Source organism: Silurus aristotelis (assembly GCF_946808225.1).
Source record: "Silurus aristotelis genome assembly, chromosome: 12".
Classification (NCBI taxonomy): Eukaryota; Metazoa; Chordata; class Actinopteri; order Siluriformes; family Siluridae; genus Silurus; species Silurus aristotelis.
The window spans coordinates 17424952-17452865 of record NC_139585.1 but is presented as its reverse complement, the minus strand read 5'-3'; the positions used below and the strand labels follow the sequence as shown (position 1 = coordinate 17452865).

General features: G+C 39.4%; 1 protein-coding gene across 2 annotated transcripts; it reads left to right on the top strand.

Moving 5' to 3' along the window:
• The first annotated feature begins 3124 nt into the window (after positions 1 to 3124).
• On the top strand, positions 3125 to 26713 carry ep300a (EP300 lysine acetyltransferase a). Of its 2 annotated transcripts, none has more exons than XM_083556183.1 (31): positions 3125 to 3567; positions 5770 to 6395; positions 6880 to 7056; positions 7389 to 7686; positions 7937 to 8050; positions 8266 to 8472; positions 8607 to 8709; positions 8836 to 8970; positions 9120 to 9237; positions 9334 to 9517; positions 9663 to 9740; positions 9862 to 9944; positions 11798 to 11950; positions 12280 to 12708; positions 12893 to 13114; positions 13261 to 13426; positions 13548 to 13666; positions 13877 to 14116; positions 14598 to 14686; positions 16700 to 16780; positions 16922 to 16978; positions 21057 to 21134; positions 21232 to 21299; positions 21398 to 21548; positions 21727 to 21873; positions 22028 to 22141; positions 22261 to 22426; positions 22600 to 22767; positions 22847 to 23008; positions 23095 to 23376; positions 23538 to 26713. In XM_083556183.1, the coding sequence occupies exons 1-31, from the start codon at positions 3474 to 3476 to the stop codon at positions 26364 to 26366; spliced, it is 7938 nt and encodes a 2645-aa protein (XP_083412309.1). In that variant the 5' UTR covers positions 3125 to 3473; the 3' UTR covers positions 26367 to 26713. The 2 variants fall into 2 exon arrangements, with proteins under 2 accessions (XP_083412309.1, XP_083412308.1); XM_083556182.1 differs by having other exon boundaries at positions 16670 to 16780.
• The last annotated feature ends 1201 nt before the right edge of the window (positions 26714 to 27914 follow it).

Below are 27914 nucleotides of genomic sequence, written 5' to 3'. Positions count from 1 at the left end.
GAAGGGGAATTAAAGTCAGTAGAAGTAAGACAGAGTACAAGTGTGTGAATGAGCGGGGGGGGGCAGTGGTGAGGTGCGGTTGCAGGTAGAAGAGGTGAAGAAGGTAAAGGAGTTTAGGTACCTGAGATCAACAGTGCAAAGTAATGGAGAGTGTGTTAGAGAAGTCAATAAAAGTGTGTAGGCAGGGTGGAGTGGGTGGAGAAGAGTGACAGGAGTGATTTGTAATAGAAGAGTATCTGCAAGAGTGAAAGGGAAAGTTTATAGGACTGTGGTAAGACCTGCGATGTTGTATGGTTTAGAGACAGTGGCACTAAGTAAAAGACAGGAGGTGGAGCTGGAGGTAGCAGAGCTAAAGATGTTGAGGTTTTGTTGGGAGTGACAAGGAAGGACAGGATTAGAAATTAGTTTATTAGAGCGCATGAAGTTTTAGAGACAAGGTGAAGGAGGCTCGATTGAGATGGTTTGGACATTTGCAGAGGAGGAACATGGGGTATATCGGTAGAAGAATGCTGAGGATGGAGCCACCAGGAAGAAGGAAAAGAGGAAGGCTAAAGAGGAGGTTTATAGATGTGGTGAGGAAAGACATGCAGGTGGTTGGAGTGAAAGAGGCAGATGTACAGGACAGGGGGGTATAAAGAAGGATAATCCACTGTGGTGACCCCTAATGGGAGAATATGCTACCAAGAGCGTGCACTGCTGATTTCTGAGGGTTTTACAGCAGATACAAAGAAGGCCTTGCTCGTCCTGGTGGTTCACCACTGACTATTTATTCCATTGTTTTGCATTGAACTGTCTTTTATGTATCATATGATTGGCTATGCATTGAGATACAAAACTCATCAGCTTCAGCTATGGAGATGCATGTCCCTAATATATAATATAATATAATATAATATAATATAATATAATATAATATAATATAATATAATATAATATAATATAATATAATATAATATATGATAGATTTATAAATATATTGATTAAAAAATGCAGATTTAGAGGACAGGGTAGTGTGGAGATGGATGATCTGCTGTGGCGACCCCTAATGGGAGCAGCTGAAAGAAGAGGAAGACGAAGAAGAAGACGAAGAAGAAGAAGAAGAAGAAGAAGAAGATGTAGAAAAAGAAGAAGAAGAAGTGCTGCGTTTTTTTTTTTAGATTTGCAAAATCTGATAGTCACACAAACTTGCGCAATGTGATCCCAAAAGACATGCGGAGGAAGTGATTGTTCTGGCTTCATGACTACTGTTACCTTTTTTTAAATATTCTGAATGTTTTTAACACTTGATTGAGCATATGACATTGTCTATGATACAGTGTCTTTACCCAAAAGACTATTTACTATTACCTAATATATATGATTAAAAAAAATTATGTGCTGATTTGGAGACTGTAAGCTTCCCTTGTTGTTACATATTAATTCTGTTTTATGGGACCAAAAGTAATTGGACATTTGCCATTGAAATGTTTCTTACTCATCACTTATTACTGCAACATTAATTACATCAAATCTTCTTCTTCTTCTTTCGGCTGCTCTCATTGGGGGTTGCCATAGCGGATCATCCGTCACCATAGCCCCCTGTCCTCTACATCTGCCTCTTTCACACCAACTACTTGCATGTCTTCCCTCACCACATCCATATACCTCCTCCTTGGCCCTCCTTGAATTTATGCCTTTAAACTAGGGCTGCCACAGTAAGGGGAAACAGTGAAAATGTTGATGCTATAATTCTGATCACATCTCCCTCAAACTGGTGCCAATCAAAATACCTGGTGGCTGAATGCCAGTGACTCACCTATGTTACACTACTTTGCATGGCGAAGAACTTTGTGAAGTGAATCCAGGTTACAATCTTTCCTCTTTACAGTTTACATTATATATTTGTTCAAAGTAACAAAAAGGTCAACCGTCAAATAAGATAAAAGTTCATTGCTAATAATCCACATGTAAACACCTGTAAACTCACATGCATACTTTCATTTATTTTGTTGTATTTTAATATTATTTTAAATAGTAAGTATTTGGGAATATGTGCTCTTTGTTTTAAAACAAAATTAGGTGTTTATTGAAAAAAAAAAAATTAATGGATCACTAAGCATTTATTTCTTCTCATATACACACACACACACACACACACACACACACACACACACACACACACACACACACACACACACACAGAGATAGGTAAGATAATAAGGGTGAAGATGTGAAGATGATGATCCTTTGGGGTCTATGTTTGCATAAGACATCAGATGGAACCAAAGCACATTCAGACCAAGAATCACAGTAAACACATGATACACAACAAAATGACACCTGCGACATAAGTTACACAAAATATATATACACATAAATAGTTGCTTAAACAGCCTTCTGTTGTTTTTTTTTTTTTTTTTTTTTACAGTAATAACCAGATACTGGTTTGGATTTCCCCAATAGCTGTAAATCATCCTATATGAAACATAAAAGCATAAAAAGGTTTTTCCAAATGTCTGAAAAATACCACACCCTTCTTAAGTAAAGATTTTTTTTTTATTCAAATAATAAGAATATTTTTATATTAGTCTAAGTATTCAAATATATATGACACAATTTTGTCATTATTGCAATATTATTTTTTACTTTTCCACTGAGATGACAAATTGGCTTTATTGGAGTTTGTTTTAAACCAATTTCACTCAAGTGACCATACAAACTACTATAAGAACTCAATAATAAATATATTATAATACATACAAACAAATGATAATACAAATATATTACAATATAATGCTGTAAAACAAATAAAAAACTGACCCAAGAAGCTGTCCAGATGCAAATTTGAGACCCACTGCCCTAAAAGTTAAGCTTGACATGAAACACAGGCTCCAATATATATTTTTTATATACATAAAAGCTGAATTTCTGTGTTTCAATACATTCTATTCTATTCATTCCATCCATATTCTAAAAAATGATCAAATATAGGAACTACAAAATAAAAATACCCACAATCATTATTACAAAAATATACATAACTGCATAAAATATTGTATTGAACAGTTGGGGGGAAAATAGGCGTCGTGTGTTGCCAGATTTGTTTATCTTGAAACTCAAAAGAGAAGGAATAAGAGTAAATACTGGAAAGGGTTTTGTGTAATGTTGATGAGCAGGTCAGGGGGTTAGTACGTGAATCTTTTGATGATCTGAAGCCGACTCCCCCTCTTCCTCCTCCTCTTCCTCCTCCTCCGCTCGCACAAATGTATAAAGAAGAGAAATCGCGCTGGGGAGGGGGTTGATACGCTGAAGCCGAAATCGAGAGGCGAGCCCAGGAAAGAGGAGTATTTTGTACACGGGACTTTCCCCTCCTTCGTCCCTGAAAAGGAGGGGAAAAAGTCGAATTTTGAAGGCCACGAACAGGACGAGGCTTCCTTATAGGCGCCGACGCCTATCTCTGTGGAAATAAATCTTTTTTTTTTATTTCCAGAAATATGGCCGATAACCTTCTTGATTCTGGCCCGCCTGCAGCCAAGAGGCCTAAACTCTCCTCTCCGGCACTTTCTGTCTCCGTCAGCGATGGAAACGGTAACCATTTTAGATTCGATCCTGCAAATGACTAAGGACATTTTGATTTCGGATGTTGAGTCCCTCCGTGGCCTGTTTTCGCTCCTGCGTGAATTGTCATGTTGGACAGGAGCGTGTGATGATTTTCTGTTTTGGCCGCGGCTAGCAAACGCAGCTAGTACGTAGAGCTAGCTACGTAGAGAAGCGCACGGGACTAGCTTAGAGCTAGCCTAGCTTGTCATTCCAGCTTTACTTGAACTGTACCAGTTAGCTATTAGGCGCGGGGGGGGGGCGAGCTGAGCTAGTTAGTTAGCAACAACATTAGCTTTCATACTGTCTGTTAGCTAAGTTAAAGAGTACTGTTTCATAGATTTTGCCTGAATATATCACACCATTAGAGCCAGGTGCCAGAGATAAAGCTTGGCGCTGCTGCTGGATTCGTTTCTGTTTGTATGGACGCAGAATGAACATCCAAGCAGCAGGCGGAATTGAGTGATTTGGAGTAGAGAACACATCAGTTACCACCAAGCAAACTCCCTTTAATGACGTTATGGTAGTTTGTCACGTAGAACACCTAGTTCCACTAAATTGTGTCGATTTAATAGAACGATTAGCTGTCAGCTATGTCTTGGATCATTTATTTGATTAAAGATGATCTATAGAAACCTCGTCCGACGTGTTTTTCTTATTTTTATTTTTTTGGTAAACTTTTATATCTGATCGTTTCACGGACCAGACGAAGCTAACAAGCTACATCAAAGCTCATGTCTTGTTGGCTAGCAATCGACAAAGATCAACTCCTCATTAGCCTGTTTAGCCAACTCTTGCTAGTTTGTGTTTCCAAACAACCAAACAAAAATGTACAGACCCAGTATTAAACCCAAGTCAGTTTGAGTTTTGAGCTCTGGTGTTTGACCAATAACTCCTGGGATTGACTTGTTCGTTTTGCGATAAAGGGGATGTGATTAACTAAAGGTTTAGCTAATATTGTTAGCTGGTCAGCTAGCTGGTGTGAACACAGTGTGTGGCTTCAATTGCCGCAGCTTCAGGCCCAGTTGTTAGAACTCCGACTCCCTCTGGCATTGTTAGCTAGTTGGCTAACTTGCTTTGGCGTCGTCTTTTTGGAGCACGACAGACTTTCGCTTTACGAAGTAGAAAATAAGCACCGATTACGGTGACCGTTCACAATGTTTGACAAACTCATCATAGGCTATGCCAATTTACCTGACCACTAAAGCCAGTCCAGCGAGCTAGTTGAGGCACATACGCGATTGTCTTCGGTCATTCTTTTTCCCTTCCCATCTGCATGTCTCTATTGTTCAGCCCTAACGATACAAATGGACCTGTGGAGGAGGCGACATTAGATTTATTATTGCACATATACAGGTCTTTGTGGTAGCAAAAAGTTGAAACGAATGATGGCTCCAAGTTTATATTTTGCTCATTACATCCTAATGTGTCAGTTGCTGAATTCTATCAGATGGTTTTCTGTCATTTTGTGCATTTTTACACTCTTTTCATATGTAGATCATTTTTTTTTTTCGTTTGACAGCTCGCGTATTATTGATGGTTTTCCTGTTGAGTAGCATTATTTATTAATGAACACTTTGCTTCTTGATAAACAGTGTGCAACTAAACACAGCCTTTAATTCTTCACAATTTGTCTGTCTCAGTCAGGAGCCTCTCTGACAAGATATTTATTATAGTTATTTATTTTTATAAAGGTATCTTTATACTTGTTTAGATGCAGAAGACATGAACACTGTAGCATGTGTAAAATACACCTCCAGTCTACAAACACATTTTTATACGTTCAATGTGGTTTCATTTCGAATCAAGATGTTCATTAAAACCGTAGCATTTGCAATAAAATTTGTGGCCGGTGTGTTTAGTTCCCAAATTAGGTTGAATTTTTTTTTTATTACATTTTTTTCCTCTTCTCAGTATGTTTGTATTTATGTATAGTCAGCTTCTTGTGTTGACATTATGAGATGTCAGTGTTTGCCACACTTGCAGACTACTACACACTTGCACTGAATAGTGATATCTGCCTGACCTTGTATTTGCATTTGCCTGCTGATGTAAACAGTACATTAATTCATTTAATAATTACAGAAAAGCTAGGAGAGATGAAACCAAAGTAGTCTAATGTGCCTACAGATTAATAATAGTCTATTGCTTTATAACAATAACAATTGTATGCATCTTATTCATTTTTGGTAGATCTCGGCTCACTATTTGACCTGGAGCATGATCTACCAGATGAGCTTATCAACTCCTCTGAGCTAGCTTTGCCAAATGGAGGGGATCTTGGGCAGCTCCACACCAGCCATGGTGGAAGTGGAGCAGCAGGCGGTGGGCTCGGAGGGGTCGGCACGACTGGTCAAGATGCAGCTGCCAAGCACAAACAACTCTCTGAGCTGCTCCGATCTGGAGCACCATCTGTAGCAGCGCAACATCAACAAGGAGGCAGTCCAGGTGGTGTGTCTATGGGGCTTATGGGGAGCATGAAGGCATCCCCAGGCCCGCAGAACTTGGTGCCTCAGGGGCAGCAGCACCTCTCCCCTCAGCAAACAAACCTGATTCAGCAGCATCAGATGGCGGGGATGATTGGTGGCATGAACAGGACTATGCTTGTACCTAAGAAAGGTACTGGCCAGCAGCAAATAGGGACCCATACATCTCAGCAACAAGGCATGATTGGTGGACAGATTATGAATGGCACACCCAGAATGAGTTACCCCAATCCAGGAATGGGCAGTAACAGTAACCTGTTGGCTGACACCCTGCAGCAGGCAGCAGGAGGCCAAGGTGGACTTAGAGCACAGCAACCTGGAGCATTAAACAAGGTAGGCTAGTTCTTTTATACATTTGTGTATGTATGTATGGATTTTTCTTCTACCACCAACTCAAATCTCTAGACAGCTAAAATGAAATGACCTTAGTGGTCAAAAAGATAATTTAGCAATTAATGCATAATGGGCAGGCTTCACACTTGCAGCAAAAGCACTTTAAACAGTTTTTACCTATTATATAGGAGGATGTAAAATTAATTTTTTTAGTTACATAAAATTGAATGTATAAAGTTTTGTTAATATAAAGAATGTTTAAATGGATTTTTAAATGTCCGCAAATGTAGCTTCATGTACACAAGCTCGGTGAAATAAAGGGTTTTATTGCATCAAAATACATGGATAACTAAAATTAAATTTGAGATACAAATACAAGTTTTGTTAAAATGGAAGGAGTCTGGACTTTAATTGCCACATTTTAATATTTGTTGGTGAGCTACCTGTTTTTATTTTTTTAAGATAATGTCATTCTTGTTTCTAGATGGGGATGATGGGAGGTGCAGGCACCTATGGAGGTCCCTATAATCCAAATGCAGTTCAGATGCAGAGTGGTGGAGGGCTTGCCCCGCAGCTCATGAACAAACCAAATATATCTAACAACTTGTCTCAATTCAACATGGACAAAAAACCCCAGTCTATGCTAGGCATGCCATCATTGGTAAGTGAATGGATTTTGATTAGTGGTTTTCACTGTGTTTTAGTTAGATTTTATACATGCATGTGTATATAGCTTTCATATACATTTTAACTGAGCTAGAAAAACACATCTTCCATTTCGCCTGCAGTGGTGCCTCTGACAGTTCAAAAGCTCTTGTTCTTCATGTTGAAATTAAACAAAATTAATAAACTTGTACATGAGAATATGAATTATGGCTACCTTTTTGTCTGTCTTTCATCACATTATGTAAAAATAGCATTAAGACTTAATAGACATAAACTGTAATAAAGAAAAAAACACAACAGCTTATATTTTTTTCCTCTGTTTATTAGGCTCCCCAGCAGTCAGCAGCTGGTGGTGCTGGAGGGGCAGCAGGAATGGTACCTAATACCCAGGGCGGGCTTGGTCCATCGTCGGCCGCATCGGTAGGAGCAGGAGTTCCTCCTACAGCTGACCCAGAAAAACGGAAACTCATACAACAGCAGCTGGTTCTCCTGCTCCATGCCCACAAATGCCAGAGGCGGGAGCAAGCTAACGATGAGATGCGCCAATGTAACCTGCCCCACTGCCGCACTATGAAGAATGTCCTCAACCACATGACTCATTGCCAGGCTGGCAAATCCTGCCAGGGTGGGTTGAAGTAGAGCTTTGCATTCGCTTATATTAACAAAGTATGGCAATGTGATATTAATTATTTTCCTTAAAAATAAGCAATTTACCTGACCAGGACCAATAGCACAAAAAGTTTCATACGATGTAAGATGCAGTAAACTTGATTTATTGGGCCTAAGTGCATCTGGCTGTGATATTTTCTGAAATCTGATCTTTTTTTTCTTATATAGTTTATAAATTTTTAAAAAACTAATTTTCAAATTTCCAGTGGCGCATTGTGCCTCATCGCGACAGATAATCTCCCATTGGAAGAACTGTACAAGGCATGACTGCCCTGTGTGTTTGCCACTGAAGAATGCAGGAGATAAGCGGAATCAACAGTGTAAGTGTTTATTATTTTATCAGATGCTGCTGTCCTTTGACTGTGTAATGTTTACAGTCTGCATTGTAACAGAACAGACATTAAGCCAATACCACATTCTTTTTATTTATAAAGGAATGTGTTTAAAATTCAGGCATTCACATGTTCTTTGTGTGATTTTAAATATTTCTGCCATGTTGTTTAATTAACATCTATTTCCTTTCCTCCAATTGCAGCACTTCTAAGCACTGCTAATGTGGGCTTAGGCACAGCTTTGGGTACTGCTCCAGGTGGCCCACACAATGCTTCTAATCTTAACACTCCAGGTCAGATAGACCCCAGCTCTATTGAGAGGGCCTATGCAGCTCTGGGACTCACCTACCAGGGTAACCAGGCACCCCCTCAACCTGCTCAACAACCATCTAGGCCACTCAGCAGTATGGGTAAATGTAGTTAACTAGACTATTCATATTGGGCCCAAGACCAAACGCTTAGTTGTTTTAAAACTAATTAAAGAATGTTTAACTTGATGGATAAATTATTTAAAGTGAATCATATACTACACTTTCTTTACCAGGTGGAAGCCCAATGGGTGTGAATGGGGCTGTTGGTGGCCAACCACAGAGTCAACAGTCTAACCTCCAAGATCCTATGCTGCATGTCAACATGAATGCTCAAAAGTAAGCAAAGCAAGTAGCTTCTCGTTATCTCAAAATTCCAGAACTATGATTTGAAATTCCTTTGCATGCTCATATATATTTCAACATGCACGTATAAAGACATTGTTTCATCCATTTTTCTTTTAGTATGCTGAATGATGCTAGTGCTTTGGGCAATATGGGCTCACTGTCGTTGGCCAGTCCAGCTTCTGTTGCTGGCATGAAAAAGAACTGGCATGAGGACATCACCCAGGATCTGCGCAACCATCTTGTCCACAAACTGTATAAAGTTCTTCATAATTTTTCACTATTTGTGGTTGAAAGTTTATGGGGTGGATAAATCATTAAAACTAAAAATGTTTCATATGTAAAACATAGTGCTTTTGCCTTTGACAAAAAAAGACAGCAAACTGTTTGCTCGTTTTAAACAGTGTCCAGGCCATCTTCCCGACTCCAGATCCAGCTGCACTGAAGGACAGGCGCATGGAGAATCTAGTGGCTTATGCCCGTAAAGTAGAGGGGGACATGTATGAATCTGCAAACAGCAGGGTAACAATTTCTCCATTAGCTATGTTTATTGTGGTATATGTTAATGTATTTATCTTCTTTTGATTTTTTTTTTTCTTTCTTTAATTCACCCTTTAGGCAGAGTACTATCACTTATTAGCAGAGAAAATCTACAAGATACAGAAGGAACTAGAAGAGAAACGGAGGATGAGGTTGCAAAAACAGGGTATGATGCCCACTCAGCCTGGAGTGCCTCCTACTGGGATGCAGCAGGGACCCCCTGGCATGGGTCAGCAAGGACCACTAACAGGACTTCCCCCAAGTGAGTAGGATTGTAACCATTGCTTGTTTTGAGAATGCAAAGTAAGTTCATGGATTGTTTAAGTAAGGTTAATGCTGAGGTTTCAGTGGTTTGCACATTTGTGTTGCTGTTATGAAGTCTAATCTATTTTTTTTTTTCTCTGCAGATGGCCCCGTATCGGATCCGTCAGTGGTGCGGCCCTCTGGACCAAACCAAATGGTTAGCAGGATGCAGAACCCTGCAGGTCTGTGCATTCGATTCGAAGGGTTACCACCTTTTTCTTTTTTTTTTTCTTTTTTTTTTATATGACTAAATGTCAAAACTATAAACACATTAGCTGATTTAAATATTTCTCTTTGGGATAGGAATGAATCCATTTAATCAAATGCAGCCCATGGGTCAGAGGTCCACTCCTCCTCCTCTTCCACTTAGTACGGCTCTCAGCCAGGTGAGTAAAATGATGGACCCAATTGCCTGTACTAGCCATGTTAAAATTATGTATAGCTTTCATGACCCAGATTAGTCTGTTCCAGAACTATACTTGATGGCAGTAAGCTTAACATTGGAAGTCCTCAAAGTTTTCTCTGTCCAGAAACTAAGGATAGTTAAGAAACTATGACAAATGTTTAACACAAGCACTCCTTTTTACTCATATTGTCCTCCCAAATGATTCCATTGCTAATTTCCACTCATTAGTTATTTGTATATATTTCTTAACTGTTATATGACCAGTTCCTCAGGAGCAGTTGGGGGAGTAATTGACACAGGAGAAATAATCGTTGTTGTGGCATTGTTAGGTTTTAACCTTTTGAGTATTGTGAAGATAAGAGGAATTTACATAAATTTTTACAGCGAATTAACTAATTTAATAATTCAGGGAATGGTTAAATGCAAGTTATGGAAAGATGGATGTGGACAAAAAATTTACTGAATTTTAGGAAATGTTTGGGAAAATTTTTTATGTAGGTTCATATGTGAGCAAGACAACTAACACCTTTTGGGTTGGGAATTTGAAAAAGTGAGAAGTAAAAACCCAAAGTAAATTATAAAAAAAAATATTTAGAAATCTGAGTTGATATTCTGAAGACCAAATGCTTCATCAAATAAATGGCTGTATTCTATGAAATGTGATCAGTTTTTAGTGAATCTCATCACTCTTAGTAATCTCAGCAGTGCTTTGGTGAGGGGCAGGGAGGTGAAGAATGTTTTAGGAGTGGGATTGAGTTACGTTCATGTATGTTATATACGCTCAATTCCTATGGACTTTATAAATACATTACTAACATTTTGTTAGGGTCTCTTAGCTTTCAGAACAGCCTTAGTTCACTGCGGATTTCACTAGATTTTGAATGCAAATACATTCTTTTGTCATTGTAGTCCATGTAGACTTCATTGCAATTTCTGCATATTTTTCAGTTTGACTTTCATCCTGAATATTTCCCACTCTACCACATCCCAAATGTGTTCTATTCAGATCCAATGACTGGAAAGGCCACTGAAGAACATTGAAGTCCTTATTCAAGAAGCCATTTTGAGATGACATTTGTTTTGTGACATGGTGCATGATTGTACCAGAAGTAGGCAATAGAAGATGGGGAAATTCTGACCATGATTGGCAACAAGTCTGAAATAGGCTGTGACGTTCAAGTGATGATTGACATTAATAAGCTGTTTAATAATAATGTGCCAAATACATTACCATTGAACCCCTTCCACCAGGCTGGACTGTAGACACAAGGCAGGTTTTGTCCATAGATTTTTTTTCCCAATTTGTGCAAAATTCCGACCAGACCTACCATCTTCTCAGCAGAAGTCGAGAGAGAGAAGTAGAACTTATGGTATTGTGCTGTTGTCTGTCTAAAAGTCTAAGTTATGCATTCTAAAATGCTTTTCTGCTTACCACAGTTGTGTAAAGTGGTTATTTGAGTTACTGTAAACCTACTGTCAGCTTTATCCAGTCTGGCCATTCTCCCTTGACCTCTTGAACTGCCACTGACTGGGTTTGTTTTTTTTACTGCCACCCTGAGGAAACTCCAAAGACTGTTGTGTATAAAAATCCCAGGTGATCAGTAGTAATAAATATTTAAATTTACTCAAATCTGTCTCGCTCATTTTTAAAAATTTCAGATCCTATGGGTGCTTAAGAATAAATGTTTTAAAAATTAATCAAGATAAACATGTTATTTCCAGAAATAATTTGCAGGCCGAACCCTGGCAGTTTGGAGCCCAGCCTGAAATACATTCACAGACTTGTGCCTGTTGATGCTATACATTTTTTTATTTTTTTCCCCAATGTTTCAGATGCCTACAGGGCCTTCGAGGATGGCCCCAACTAATGTTGCACAAATGCAAAATCAGTATCTTCCATCCGGCCAGTTTCAGAGTTCAGCTCCAATGCATGGTACTGGGCCAGTTGGTATGCCACAGCCTGGCCCTCAGAGTGGCATGGCCCAGGTAAGAGAAGAAATTCCACTGTTTCTCAAACTCCTGCAAACATTGAAGTCGGATGAACTAGAACGGCTGCGATTTACATTTGCATTGAGCTAAAATAGTTTTGATGAAATCTGCAGTAGACATTTTTGCAAACTATTAATGTTCAACTCAAGTGCTTGTTTCTTAAATTATTAATTGATACTAAATCAATAATTGATCACTGAAATGCAGCTATTCTCATGTACACATAGACATGCTCTCTGGGTATTTTGTAGTAGTATTGCACTTATGGACTTCATTGACAGCTGAAACATGAATGCTTTCTAAACGTTGCTGTGTTTGTGTTTTAGCATGCTTCCATTCCGACATCACCATTGCTGCCAGCCAGTAGTCCTTTAGCTCAGCCTGCCTCTATTGGGGGACTGGGTAGTGGGGTGTCAGTGGGCTCTCTGGTTCCTAACAATGGTGTTGGAGTGCCTCCATCATCCACCACATCTCAGTCTATCAGCCTTTCACACTGTCCAGCTGTGCGACAGAGCTCTCCTTCTCCAGCACGCAGCCGTACACCCACACCACACCTTACACCCCCTCCAAGCCTACCAGGTTCACAAACGCCACAGCCTCACACACCCAGTTTGCCCCACTTGAACACTGGTGCCAGTCAGCAGCATCAACCTCAGTCTGCTAACACTGAAAAAGCCATGCAACTACAGCAGCCATTAGGAGGTGCTCCCTCAACACCAAATACTGCTCTGGGACCTCAACATCCACCCACTCCAGTAAGTTTTATTTATTTATTTATTTTTTATTTTTTTGTTCTTTATTTATTTTTTAAATATATGTACTACTGTATAGAACAAGCTGTTGCAAATGAAGGGCAGCTATTAATTTAATCTGTTCTTGTTCTGGTGAAGTCACTTCTGTATGACCAGCATCTAATTATTATTATTTTTTTTTTATCAGCTGTCCCAGAAGGGTTCTCTGCCAGTAGATGGGCAGGCTGCTACTCCTGCTTCTGTAAGCAGTGCTGAGGCATCCAGCCAGCAGGTTCCCTCAGATGTTGCTGCCACCCTTGAGCCCAAGGTAGAGCAGGAAGAGGAGGAGGAAGATGCAGATGAGGAGGAGTCGTTGACTGGGGGAAGGACTGGAAAAAAGGGAGATATAAAGTCTGAGGAAAAGCCAGAGGTAAAGCCCAAATATTAAAATAATAATAATAATGTGCCCCAGGCATCACATTCATCCTTACAGCTATTATAATAGTTTCTCTCTCGCTCTCTCTCGCGTGCTTTCTTCCCTTTTTTTTTTTTTTTTTTTTTTTTTTTTTTTTAAAGATGAAGAAGGAAGAGCCATCAGGTGATGGATGTAAAAGTATTCCTATGGAAACATCTATGGCAGCAAAGGAGGACAAAAAGCCTGAATTAAAGACTGAGCCCAAAGAGGAAGAAATTGGTTCAGGCACCCCTAGCACTCCAGCTGGAATACCTAATAAAAAGAAAAGTGAGTATTTTTCCACAATGAAATTTACATGTGCTTGGTGCAATCAATGTTCTTATTGCAAAAAGCGCATATATATATATATATATATTTCTTTTTTTCTAATCAATCTTTTGTCGACCAGTTTTCAAACCCGAGGAGTTGAGACAGGCTCTAATGCCCACACTGGAGTCTCTTTATCGACAGGACCCTGAGTCTCTTCCTTTCCGCCAGCCTGTGGAACCATCACTCCTGGGAATACCTGTAGGTGTCGTTTAAAATTCACAAACAGCAATTAGGTGTTTTAGTCCTGAGTAATTAATACATGGCTTATTATTTGTGCAGTTGAGGGGATTTTGTAAAATTATATATATTCTAGCAAAGTTACAAATGTATCTATACATTTGTGTGAGCCCAGTAGTAATTTTATGTACAAATGTGTACTTTAATGGGTTATTTTTTTTCCCCTTTCAGGATTATTTTGACATTGTTAGGAATCCTATGGACTTGTCTACTATAAAGCGTAAGCTTGACACAGGCCAATATCAAGATCCATGGCAATATGTGGATGACATCTGGCTCATGTTCAACAATGCCTGGCTCTATAACCGCAAGACTTCACGAGTGTACAAGTACTGCTCTAAACTGTCAGAAGTGTTTGAGCAAGAGATAGACCCAGTCATGCAGAGCCTTGGTTATTGCTGTGGGAGAAAGGTATGCGTCTGCTCATATGTAGGCTTATAAACTGAAGAAATAGACAGCTTTTTTATTACTAATAAAAAAAAAAGTTTCTGTTGATTTTGTTAGCTCACATAATCAGGCCTTTGTAACTACAGCAGAGTCAGTTAGACAGTAGAATTACAATTAGCATTGCTATGTAGCTACAGGTTGCCAAATTATGATTTCTTTTTTTTTTTTTTTAAAGACGGAAAAATAAGTATGGTTCTGTAATTTAAATGGGTTTCTGAGGGGTTTTACATGCAAGATACCGGACACAATAGTTTACACTTTCACTGATGTACCTATTATTTTATTATTGTAAAAAATTTTTTTTTTTACTTACTTAGACACCACTATATTTATTTGTTTGAAATACAGATTAATCCATTATCATGCATGATTTGCTTATTGTAATAATAATAATAATAATAATAATAATTCTTGCTTTTGTGGTTTTTAATATTTTCTGTTACAGTGGGAATTCTCCCCTCAAACTTTATGCTGCTATGGCAAGCAGCTTTGCACTATACCACGAGATGCTGCTTACTTTAGTTACCAGAACAGGTAAGGGTCATTGATCTAAGATCTGTTATAATAATGATATAACAATATCATGACCAAACTGCTAGTGATGCAAAAAAAATAATAATTTTGGCTGCTTGGGTATGGTATCTTCAATACAGGGGGGAAAAACGCTGCTGAAATCGTGTACTAAGTTTATTTATTTAAAACATTTAGCATTATAAAAGCATAATATTTAAAACTCTAATGTCTGAAGCACATGGGTGTTACTATTCTGCTGTTAGCTATTCACTTTATGTAGTTCTGTTGGCTCAATTGTTGCAGTTGAAGTGGGGAAAGGCTGAGTGTAGCTTAGTTTGTTGTGTGTGCATTTACACTTTAGTCTTGTTTTATAAGCTGATACAAAAGCATAATCTTCGTTATTAATTCACATGTAGCAGTCACACGTGGTATTAATATTGGTGTACCATACACACATTTGGCAGATTCGGTAGTCTAAAATTTCAGTACACTCCTTACTGACCAGCTGTGCCATAACTTGCTGGGAAGCAAAATACACATATGCTAGTGAATATGCTTTAATAAAACAAGCTGCCTGTAAGTTGTGTAACCCCTGCAGCATCTTCTGTTCAGAGATGAATGAAGTGGTGTTTTTCAGTCAGAAATGTGGCATTGATTGTCCCCATGTTTGTTTTTAATGTTTTACACCTCATAATATAAGCACAGTAATCCAGAGCTTAATATCGAGCAAGAAATGCTGTATTGCTGAAGCATTCCTTGTTCCGATGCTAATTATTTTATGGCCACTATTTGTTCTAGACATATTTAACAATTAGATATATTGACTCCCCCTGTATTGTTTCTTTGTGTGTGTGTGTATATATATGCTGCCCTTGAGAATCATAAGCATGAAAATTCATATGTAAATTAAGATTGGATTAAGTAATATTCAGAACTTGCACAATAGATGTACTGTGTTTGGGAGATAAAAAAAAACAACAACATAAAACTGGTACATTTTTTCCACAAAGCCCTTTCTTCCAAATTATCTGTACCCTTAGAACTAAAGATTTGTGACCCTCCCCGGAGAGAATTGACAACCGCAAAAAAAAAATCTGCAATTGTGAAATTTGCTTGCTCATATGTTTTTTTTTTGTGGTGTTTTGATTTTTGTCCTCAATGTAATGAATAGAATTTTTTTTTTTTTGGGGGTTGTGTGCAAACTCCTTTAAGTCCTAAAAACCGGGCATGGTAAAAGGCAACAACAAAGTTCCTAAAAATTAATAGCAAATCATATGGGTACCATTGTATAACAAATCTATTCCAAGCCAAATCATATTTCTTATTTAAGTAACATAAAAACAAAAGAGAGGGAGTTCAAAATAATAAATGATAAAAAATAAAGAGCCAATAACTCTGATGGGCAGTCTATATTTATAGAAGAAACGGTTCATCTTGGTGTAATTCACATGCATATTTGTGCCTCCATTGAAAAGAAAACTCTTTAATATATAACCTTTGGGTGACACTTTTCTTCTGCCATTTGTGTGTATCATGTGCTCATGTGTCTGTAAATACTTCCCCTCACCCCTGCCTCCCCTGCAGTTAATTATGCTCTTGTTTAGATGTGATGGTTTACTCATTACACATGCATACGCTAATCTGTGCTTTGCTTTGGCTTTCTGCTCGTCTTGTCTGTTGTCTCCCTATCTTTGTCCATTTCTACTTCTGATCTAATGTTGTGTGTCTTTATTTACTCCCCTTTTTGACTTTTCTGTAATTCAACATGTCATGTCTGCCATGGCCTGCTTTCATCTCATGTCTCATCTCCATCAAATCCTTTCCTCCTAAAATATTCCTGCTCAAACATTGCGTCATGATTGACTCCTCTGGCGATGACCTTGTTCTGCGCTCCTCATCTGTGCCTGCTTCCCCCTTGGCCTGCCCTGCCTTGCGCTGCACTGATTGGTGTCTGCCTCCTCATGGCCTTTCTGTGAATGGCTGTGGTGCTGGTGAATGGTGTAGTTCACCAAAATATGGACTTCTTGCTGACAGGTACCACTTCTGTGAGAAGTGTTTCAACGAGATCCAGGGAGAAAGCGTGTCCCTAGGGGATGACCCATCCCAGCCGCAGACGTAAGTTCTTCCATGAATGCCTTTTCTTCACAATTATCCTTACTTTATTATTTTTGGTCTAATTAGGAAGATTGAATAGATTGTCATACTGTTTGCCATTTGTACAAATGAAGTGTTAAAAGCTGCTCATCTGCCTTCCAGATCCATTAACAAGGACCAGTTTGAAAAGAAAAAGAATGACACACTAGATCCTGAGTTGTGAGTTTCCATGTGTTGTTCATTATGACTTTTTGCCTTTTAAAAAAGTCAGATAATTTTTTTACCCAAACCAAAAAAAAAAAAAACCCCAGAATGCAGTGACTTGTAAATCTCATGATTTGCAAATCTTGTTTTATTCACAATATAATATAAACCTTTCAAATATATTAAACTGAGGAAATTTACTATTTTAAAAAAGAAATGGTAATTTAAGTTTGATGGCCAGAACACGTTTTAAAGTTGTGACTGGGCCATGTTTACCACTGTGCTGTATACTTATAAGATCTGAGGAGACCAGTTGTTGGAGTTTTAGGGAAGGAAGTGTCCCATTTGTGTCTGATCCAGGATTCCACCTGCTCAATAGTCCTATGTAATTTATTTTTATTTTTTTTGTCACTTCTTTGAGCTTTAGCCCAGAGAAGACAGTGGGGTTTTTGAATCCCATACAGTTTATGGTGTTCACATACAGTATCTCATGAAAGTGAGTATACCCTTCACATTTCAGCAGTCATTTTAGTATCTTCTCAAGGAACAATAAAATATATCCAATTTTCATTTCTATAGTAGAGTAGTCAATGTGCAGCTTGTATAGCAGTACAGATTTTCTGTCCTCGACATACAGCCATTGTTGTCAAAATAGCTGGCTATAAAATTAAGTACACCTTAAGTGAACATGTCAAAACTGTGTCGAAAGTGTCACTATTTTGTGTGAGCACAATTGTTATCTAGCACTGCCTTAATCCTCCTGGGCATGGAATTCACAAGAACTGCACAGGTTGTTGCTGCCATCCTCTTGCAGTCCTCCATAATGACATCCCGGAGCTGTTTGATTAGATACTGGCGCTTCTCCACCGCCGCTTGTGGATGCGTCACAGGTGGTAATAGGGCTCGGGTCTGAAGACATTCTAGGCGACTCCTTCAGGTTACTCAGCAAGGCAGATTTGGCAGTGTGTTTTCGGTAGTTATGTTGGAAAACTGCTGTTTGGCCCTTTTTCTGAAGGGAGGGCATTATGTTCTGCCTCAGAATGTCACAGTACATGCTGGAATCCATGTTTCCCATACCTGCAACACTCATGCAGCCCCAGACCATAATGCTACCACCACCATGTTTGACTGTAGGCAAAACACAATTCTCTTGGTACTCCTCACCAGGGCGTTGTTGCACATGCTGAACACCATCTGAGCCAAACAAGTTTATCTTGGTCTCATCAGACCACAGGACATGGTTCCAGTAGTTCATGTTCTTATAAATTGGTTGTCTTCAGCAAACTATTTGTGGGCTTTCTTGTGAGACAGCTTCAGAACTGGCAAGCAGACCTTCCACTTTTGCAACCTCTAAAGCAGTGCTGGCAACACGCAGGCGGCGGTATTTTTAAAATAATTTTTAAAGCCAGCTTCTGCACCTGACTCACAGCATGAGGGCTCAAGTTCCTTGGACCCTTGCGAGGCCTGGTCCGAGTGGAACCAGTCTTGGAAAACCTATAAACCTGGTCACTACTGTAACTGTAGTTTCAGGGTGTAACTGATCTTCTTACAGCCCAGACCATCTTTGTGAAGAGCATCAAATGAGGTGCCATGTTGAACATCCAGTGGTCAATATGAGAGCATTGTACTCAAGTGGCAAATTGTAACTTTATTAAATACTTGAAGTCGGGATCCTCTATTACTGTATATGGGCGCATTGCAGATAAAATGTACATGCTAATTGAAAATGTACATGCTTTGGTCCTGTCTTTTCTCACATCTAAAGGCTGCTTAAAAGCTGCAGGGATTAGTTGTTGCACTTCTGTAGGCTTTTTCTGCCTAACTTTGGTGACTGACGCATCTGGATGATGCCATCTGATGTGTTAGCATATTGGTCGTATTTCCACTCGTGTACAGTACAGCTGCTTTACAACACCGACGCATTTATCGTTCTATCTACGACTCGCTCTCCTTTACTGCCGTACTTTACAGGAAACCTGAAACTTTCCCACACTATGGTTTTAAAACAAGCAGGCAGGTCTTTGAGCTTGATCTCTTCTACCGCTTTTTCCTGCTGTGATTGTTAGTATTGCATTATCACACGTGCATCCTCCTGGGCACCTGTGACTGAGTGCACCAAACTGTGATGTCTGTCATTACTGTTCGAGACAAGTACATGTACTGTTACACTCTTACTCTTACAAGATACACAAATTTGTATGGTCCTGTCAAGCAGACAAAAACATGAATATAATTAATAGGACATGTGGCTTTGCATGGGTAAACAGCTGTTATCACTTAGGGCGTACACACTTTTGGTGCCAGCTAATTTGACAATAGCTGTATGTTGTGTAATTTTCAGTGGACAGTAAATGTATTCTGCAATGCAAGCTACACATTGACTACTCTAAAATATGTCCAAGTTTTAGTTCAATAGTATTGTTCCTTGAGATGTACTAAAATGGTTGCTAAATTTGTGAGGGGTGAACTCAGTTTTGAGAGATACTTTACGGTTTCTTCTTTGTATGATTTAGATTTTAAGTGGAATTGTGGATGACATGGCTAAGTGTGTTCAGACAATGATTTTCATGCCTAATTTTAATGCAATGCCACCTAAGGGTCAATCCTGGCCATCCAATATTGATTATTGCATTTGTCCCTTGTTCAGAGTTTTAGAGTCGGAAAATTCTCAGAATCTTTTGAGTATTTTATGTACTTTAGATGAGATCCTCAAAGTCTCTGCAATGTGGTTGAATTGAATGTAATTGAAAGTCTTCACAATGTGGTGTTGAACATAATTGTAAAACCGTTTCAGAATGTGTAGATGCAATTTTTTCTTTAGAGGCAGAGTGTCGGAAGTAATGTTTATACCCACTCATGTCACTGACCATTGACCAATTTAGTTGCACAGTGTTCCTTCAGCTGCTTCTTTTTAGGAACACATTCTTTTTTTTTAGCCCCTGTTTTACATTTTTGGAGACATTGTGGCCATCAATTTCAAACATGCCTCATCTTTTACTTATTATAGTATATTGTGTATCTTGACTATAAATATATATATATATATATATATATATATATATATATATATATATATATATATATATATATATATATATATATATATATATATAAAAAATTTATGTTCAATTGTGGAAAAAAAAATATGGGTTTGAGATTTTGCAAAACCTTTTTGTTATTATTATTTTTTACAAATATTTTGCTGTGTGTGTGTGTGTGTGTGTGTGTGTGTGTGTGTGTGTGTGTGTGTGTGTGTGTGTGTGTGTGTGTGTATATATTAGTGTGTGTGTGTGTATATATTAGTGTGTGTGTGTGTGTATATGTATATTAGTGTGTGTGTGTGTGTATATGTATATTAGTGTGTGTGTGTGTATATGTATATTAGTGTGTGTGTGTGTGTATATATATTAGTGTGTGTGTGTATATATTAGTGTGTGTGTGTATATATTAGTGTGTGTGTGTGTGTGTGTGTGTGTGTATATATTAGTGTGTGTGTGTGTGTGTGTGTGTGTGTGTGTGTGTGTGTGTGTGTGTGTATATATATATATATATATATATATATATATATATATATATATAATATATACACATACACATACACAGTACAGACCAAAAGTTTGGACACACCTGCTCATTCAAAGAGTTTTCTTTATTTTCATGACTATGAAAATTGTATAGTCACACTGAAGGCATCAAAACTATGAATTAACACATGTGGAATTATATACATAACAAAAAAGTGAACTGAAAATGTCATATTGTAGGTTCTTCAAAGTAGGCATCAAGAGAATGCCAAGAGTGTGCAAAGCAGTAATCTTAGGAAAAGGTGACTACTTTGAAGAACCTACAATATGACATTTTTCAGTTGTTTCACACTTTTTTGTTATGGAAATAATTCCACATATGTTAATTCATAGTTTTGATGCCTTCAGTGTGACTCTACAATTTTCATAGTCATGAAAATAAAGAAAACTCTTTGAATGAGAAGGTGTGTCCAAACTTTTGGTCTCGTGTGTGTGTGTGTGTGTGTGTGTGTGTGTATATATACAAATATATGTTTATGCAAACTATTACTGACATTTTCTTTTTGCAGCTTTGTGGAATGTATGGACTGTGGCCGTAAAATGCATCAGATTTGTGTTCTGCACCATGAGACAATTTGGCCTTCAGGGTGAGTCTTTATAGTAATGGAAGTGATTATTTGCTGCACTTTGAATGCATCTCAAAGATTTCTCATTAAACCAATATCTTGTTTCTGATTGTTTCAGCTTTGTCTGTAATGAGTGCCTGAAAAAGTCCAACAAGACCCGCAAAGAAAATAAATATTGTGCCAAGAGTATGTTATGATGTAATTTATAAAAATAATCTATTAACAATAGGGTTGTAAATAAGATACATCTGTAAAAATCAAGTAATGTTCTTTTCTTTCTATAGGGCTACCCCAGACTAAACTGGGCAACTTCTTAGAAACTCGTATTAATGATTTTCTGAAGCGTCAAAACCACACGGAGTCTGGTGAAATCACTATTCGTGTTGTCCATGTCTCTGAAAAGGTGGTAGAAGTCAAACCAGGAATGAAGGCCAGGTGAGAGATGCTGGGATATAATTAGATATCTAAAATTAATTGCCAATAATGTGTGTCTGATTTGGCTAGGAATATGATCATAAAGTAAAGGAAACTGATTGGTAGATAAGAAACTGTATATTGTTCCTAGATCATGTGATCCATGTTGCATGTTAATTGTTTTCCCATTTCTCCTCAGATTTGTGGACAGTGGTGAGATGCCAGAGTCCTTCCCATATAAATCAAAAGCTCTATTTGCCTTTGAGGACATTGGTGGTGCTGATGTCTGCTTCTTTGGCATGCATGTGCAGGAATACAGCTCAGATTGTCCACACCCTAATCAAAGGTAGGTCATATATCTATTAAGCAAAAAGAATGTTTTGCTTCTCATACATCTAACAAATGTAACAATCTTTTTCTTATACTGTCAATTTTTTTTATACAAGCAACTGAAATGCACTTTTGGAAAGTGTGATAAAACTGTTCTTATTCCTTGACAGACGGGTATACATATCCTACTTGGACAGTGTTCATTTCTTTCAGCCACGTTCTTTAAGAACAGCAGTATACCATGAGATTCTTCTTGGGTATCTGGAATATGCCAAAAAGTTAGGGTAAGATGATAATGATTAGAAGTCATTTTGGATTACAATATGTCTAATTTATCCCTGCATGTTTGCCATTAACACCCTAACCCCCCAACACTTTTTTATTTTTGTAATTCTACTTTTAGGTTTACTACAGGCCATATTTGGGCCTGCCCTCCAAGTGAGGGAGATGACTACATCTTTCACTGTCACCCTGCAGACCAAAAGATACCAAAGCCTAAGCGGCTGCAGGAGTGGTACAAGAAGATGCTGGATAAAGCTGTAACAGATCGAATTATACATGACTATAAGGTAAGAATTTGTTTCCTGTGTGCAGCTTTTCTCCTCTTTTACATTCATTTTGATTAAATAGTGCTTTGCATCGTGTGTGTGTGTATATATGTGTGTGTGTGTGTATATGTGTATATATATATATATATTACAAATTGGTTCAAGAAACACCAAGCCTATTTATTACTTTGCAGGACATTTTCAAGCAGGCGACAGAGGATCGTCTCACTAGTGCCAAGGAGCTGCCTTATTTTGAGGGTGACTTCTGGCCCAATGTGCTTGAAGAGAGCATTAAGGAGTTGGAACAGGAGGAGGAGGAAAGAAAACGGGAGGAGAACAGTACTTCCAGTGAAAGTGTAGATGTAAGATGGAGTGTCTGCTTCACCATTCTTGCATAAAACTTTGAATCAGTTTAATTTTATGTTACCTTGCATCCTCTAGGCTACAAAGGGTGACAGCAAGAATGGCAAGAAAAAGAACAATAAAAAGACGAGCAAGAACAAAAGCAGTCTGAGCCGAGCCAACAAAAAGAAACCAGGGATGCCAAATGTGTCAAATGATTTGTCACAAAAACTTTATGCCACCATGGAGAAGCATAAAGAGGTAGGATGGAGACCAGTTCAAGGTTTAAATTACAGGGGGGGGGACTTCTGTATTCTAATTATTCAAATTTTTTTTTTTTTTTAAAGGTGTTCTTTGTCATTCGGCTGATTGCTGGGCCCAATTCCAATGCTCTTCCACCAATCATGGACCCTGATCCATTAATGGCATGTGATTTAATGGATGGACGAGATGCTTTCCTTACAATAGCGCGGGACAAACACTTGGAATTTTCTTCATTGAGGAGGTCCAAATGGAGTTCTATGTGTATGCTGGTAGAGCTGCACAACCAGAGCCAAGATCGATTTGTCTATACCTGTAATGAATGCAAACACCATGTTGAAACACGTTTCCACTGCACTGTATGTGAGGTAAGGAATATTAATTTTGCTTCGTTTTTTTCATCTTGGGACAGAAATGAGGATGGGAATAAAATCTGTTCTTAATTCATGTTAACTTATTTAGTTCAGAATCTACATTTAACTATGGTGTAGTTACTCTGTGATCTACTAAACTAATTCTCTTATCACAGGACTATGACCTTTGCATCACTTGCTACAATACAAAAGGCCATGAGCACAAGATGGAGAAGCTGGGCCTGGGATTGGATGATGAGAGCAACAGCCAGGCAGCTGCGTCCATGCAGAGCCCTGGTGACTCGCGCCGGCTTAGCATTCAGCGTTGCATTCAGTCTCTTGTACATGCTTGCCAGTGCCGGAATGCCAACTGCTCACTTCCATCTTGTCAAAAGATGAAAAGAGTGGTCCAGCACACAAAGGGCTGCAAGCGCAAAACCAATGGAGGTTGCCCTATCTGCAAGCAACTTATTGCACTTTGCTGTTACCATGCTAAACACTGCCAAGAGAACAAGTGTCCTGTGCCTTTCTGTCTAAACATCAAGCAGAAACTGCGTCAACAGCAGCTTCAGCACCGGGTTCAGCAGGCCCAGATGCTTCGGAGAAGGGTAGCTAGTATGCAAAGAACAGGCCAACCACTAATTGGTGGAAATGAAGGGTTGCCATCACCTAGCAACAATGGCACTAGTGGCCCTGGGACCCCCACATCAAGTACTCAACCTCCTGCTTTACAGCCAACCTCTCAGCAGTGTCCAATTCCTGTCCCCCAAGCTGGAGTTGCAGGGGGTCCTCAGCAGCTTGCAGGAATAGTGCAGCAGCATCAATTCCAGCAGATACCTGTTGGTGGTGGGATGATTAACTCTCCACAGCAACAGATGATTCAACAACCACCACCACCACAGCCTCCCTCAGTACAGCAGCTTCAGCATCCCAACAGCCTTCCTCCTTATGTACAAAGACCTCCAAATTTGTCCCCCCTTCCCCAATCTATAGGGAAACCTTCCATGGGCCCAGCCAGTCTTCCCCAGCAACAACAGTCAAACCAAGGACAGTCAGCATTTTCTCAACAGCAACCCTCTGGTCCTCCTCCGGCAGCCCTGGAAATGGCTTTAAAAATTCAACGTGTGGCAGAGACACAAAGGCAAATGGCTAAACACAAAAGCATGCAGATGATGGCACCACCCCCCCTGCACCAGGGCCCTCAGACTCAAAACCCGATGGGTCTGAACCATCCTGGGGCAGGGATGGTGGGGCCCCAAGGATTAAACCCCCAGGCACAATCCACTGTTTCCAGGGCTCAAATGGAGCAGCAGCAAGGTGTGGTATCAGCTGGCATTCAGCAACAAGGAGGACATCAGAACCAACTTCCTCCACAAGTGCAAATGCAGCAAGCTCCACAGGGTGGGCCCCAGATCCAGCCTTCACAGCAGCAGTGGGGACCCCCTGGCATGCCCCCTCAGCAGCGACCAGGAATGATGAGTCAAATGGGTCATTCAGGAATGGGTTCTGGGCAACAACCACAGCAGGTGGTGCAACAGCAACTTTCCCAGCAACAGGGGCAAACAGGAGTGATGGGTATGATGGGTGGTCCAGGTGGAGCTACAAACCCAGGGACTGGTAATGGAGGTCTCCTTCAAAATGCTTTGCAAGACCTTCTTAGAACTCTGCGTTCTCCCAGTTCTCCCCTTCAACAGCAACAGGTCTTAAAAATATTGCGCTCGAATCCTCAACTTATGGCAACATTTGTCAAGCAGCGTGCACCAAAATACCTTGGTAGGGGTGGGCCTGGTGCAGGCATGGAAAGCCAACAGTTAAATGTAAATACAGTAGGCAGTCAACCAGGTATGCACTTAGGCCAGGGGCCTGGGATGCCTCCAACTAATCCTCTTCAGCAGCAGCAGCAACAACTTCAACAGCAGCAACAACTTCAACAGCAGCAACAACTTCAACAGCGTTCCCTTATGGGTGTAAATATACAGCAGCAGCAGCAGCAGCAAATGGCTATGCAGCAGCAACATGGTGTTATGCCAGGTCAAGGCACAAACATGGCTAATATGTCTCCCCAGTTCAAAGAATTCATGAGGAAACATTTGCTGCAGCAGCAGCAGCAGCAGCAGCAGCAGCAGATGGGAAACCTTGGTCAGTTTCAACATCCTCAATCACAACAGCAACAAGGTTATCTTGGCCAGCCTGGGATGCAGCCTCAGCAGCCAGGTCAAGCTGGGGGACTTCCGCAACAGCAAGGAGGCCCGCAGGCTGGGCTGCAACAAAATTATTCAGGATCCATGTCTCCGCAGGTGGTAGCAGCTTTACAACAGAGATTGCAACTGCAGCAACAACAACAACAACAACAACAACAACAACAACAGCAGCAGCAGAATGCCATGAGTGGGCTCCAAGGGAATGATGGTGGTAATTCACTTCAGCAGCAGCAGCAACTGCAGCCTCCACAAGGTGGTTCTCAGCCCCAGCCTTCCCAGGCTATTATTCAGCAAACTCTGCATCAAAGACTTCTTCAGCAGCAGCAGCAGCAACAGCATCTAGGTGGTGGGTCCCCTGCTCAGCATAATAATCCCATGAGCCCTCAACAACCAATATCCAAGTCTCCACATTTACAAGGCCAACAACTGTCAACTTCTCTTAGCAACCAGGTGCGGTCACCCCAGCCATCACCCCGGCCTCAGTCTTTGCCACCGAACTCTAGTCCATCTCCTCGCATGCAACCCCAGCCTTCTCCACATCGTATCTCTCCCCAAACAGGTTCACCACACCCTGGTCATCTCCCCCCACATCACACTGGCATGGTAGCACCTCCACAACAGCAGTCTCAGCAGCAACAACAGGCTAATGCTATGGACCAAGCTCCATTTGGGTCAGATCAGAATGCCATGCTTTCACAGCTTGGTGGAATGGGGCCTCTGCATGGGCAAGGAGCTGATCTGCTGGCTGGCAACAACCAAGACATGGGGACAAATATTACTCACAGCTCATTAAATTTAATGTAGCATTACAGTCCTCAAAACACTTAACAGGAATGGGTTGCAATTTTAAAATTTACTGTTGCTCTCATTAGTGTTATTATTTAATATTTTTGATGTAAATGAAAAGACTACACCTTCCTATGGGAGATACTACATTAAATGAGCAAATTAATAAGTTAAATGAATGGTAAGTTATTGCTGTTAATATATGCATATATTTTTAGCCAATTGCGTTCAAAAGGTTCTGGGTGAAAGGATGGGAATATCCTCCCTATTTGACAAGTACTATTTTTGAGGATGACTGCCTTTTTATAAATATTTTTTTAAGATTTTAAATGCATAAAATTAAAGAGAAAATTGTGTTCACACAATAGACCGTTGTTGTTTTTCCTCCATACACATAGAATATTGTGCCCATTTTTGAAAGTGTTAATTACCATCTGCAGTTAGTGATTAAACATTTTTTTAAATCCTTATTTATTGCCTTCATGTAGTTCAATTAAATCCCTACAGGACAATTAATTAAATATTCTATTTAAAGTGGTTATAATTGGTAATGTATGTATTATGAGCAGAACCCAGGAAAAACTTTCAAACCTGATATATTTTTTTATTTTTGGTATATTCTTAAGGGAATTTTTGGGCCTTATGTTTTGAGTGAAACTTGCATTGTATGACTTTTGCCCCCTTGATGACATTGCATGGTTTTTTTTTTTTTTTTGGGGGGGGGGGGGGGGGGGGGGGGGGTTAAAGCATGTCTCAATTTTCCCCACGACTATAAACTTTGTCCTTTTGAATGTGTGCTGCATTTTTCTTCAAACCCCGACCCCCCCCCCCCCCCTTCATTCTATCACTTCATTCTATCTCTTTATAATTCAAATGGTACTAGAACTGCTCACACTACAGCTGTGCTATAATCATAGGATACACTGCAGTCACGTCTACCATGAAGCTTAAAATCTTGTGGGGTAAATTTGATTTCTTATGTCAATCTTGATGAATTATTATTTTTTTTTTTTTTGCCATCTCACTGATTTGATGTCCTCACTCCTCTCTGTCCAGGAAGGATGTATTTTCCCTTTTGATCTTTGGGACTTTGGGATTTCAGACATCTTTTTCCTACTGTGTAAAGAAATTCTGGACTTTTTTTTTTTGTTTTGTTTTTTTTATTAAGTAATAAAATGTCATGGAACTGGACAGTCAAGTCATAGAATTTTCTATTTATATTTCCTTCTGATTTAAGCTCAAGAAAGTTGAGCCTTTAGGGCAGCTTGGAGCAAGCAGGTTCAATATGAAGTTTTGCTATAAGATTTCAAGGTGAGATGTTTGTCAGACCAATACTAGCAGTTTTTTTTTATAGATACACAATTTGGTTGGTTTTTGTTTGTTGTTTTTTTTTGCTTTTCTCCCCCCTTCACTGCTGATTTTTTTTGTGTCTATATTGCACTCAAACACACTGTGGAGGGCGTCTACTGTCCATTTCAGCATATAAAAGGTTGGTTACATAAGAATATGAATGGCAGCAACCCTATTATAATGGCCTGTTTCCCCCACTTTTTCACAAGTTTAACT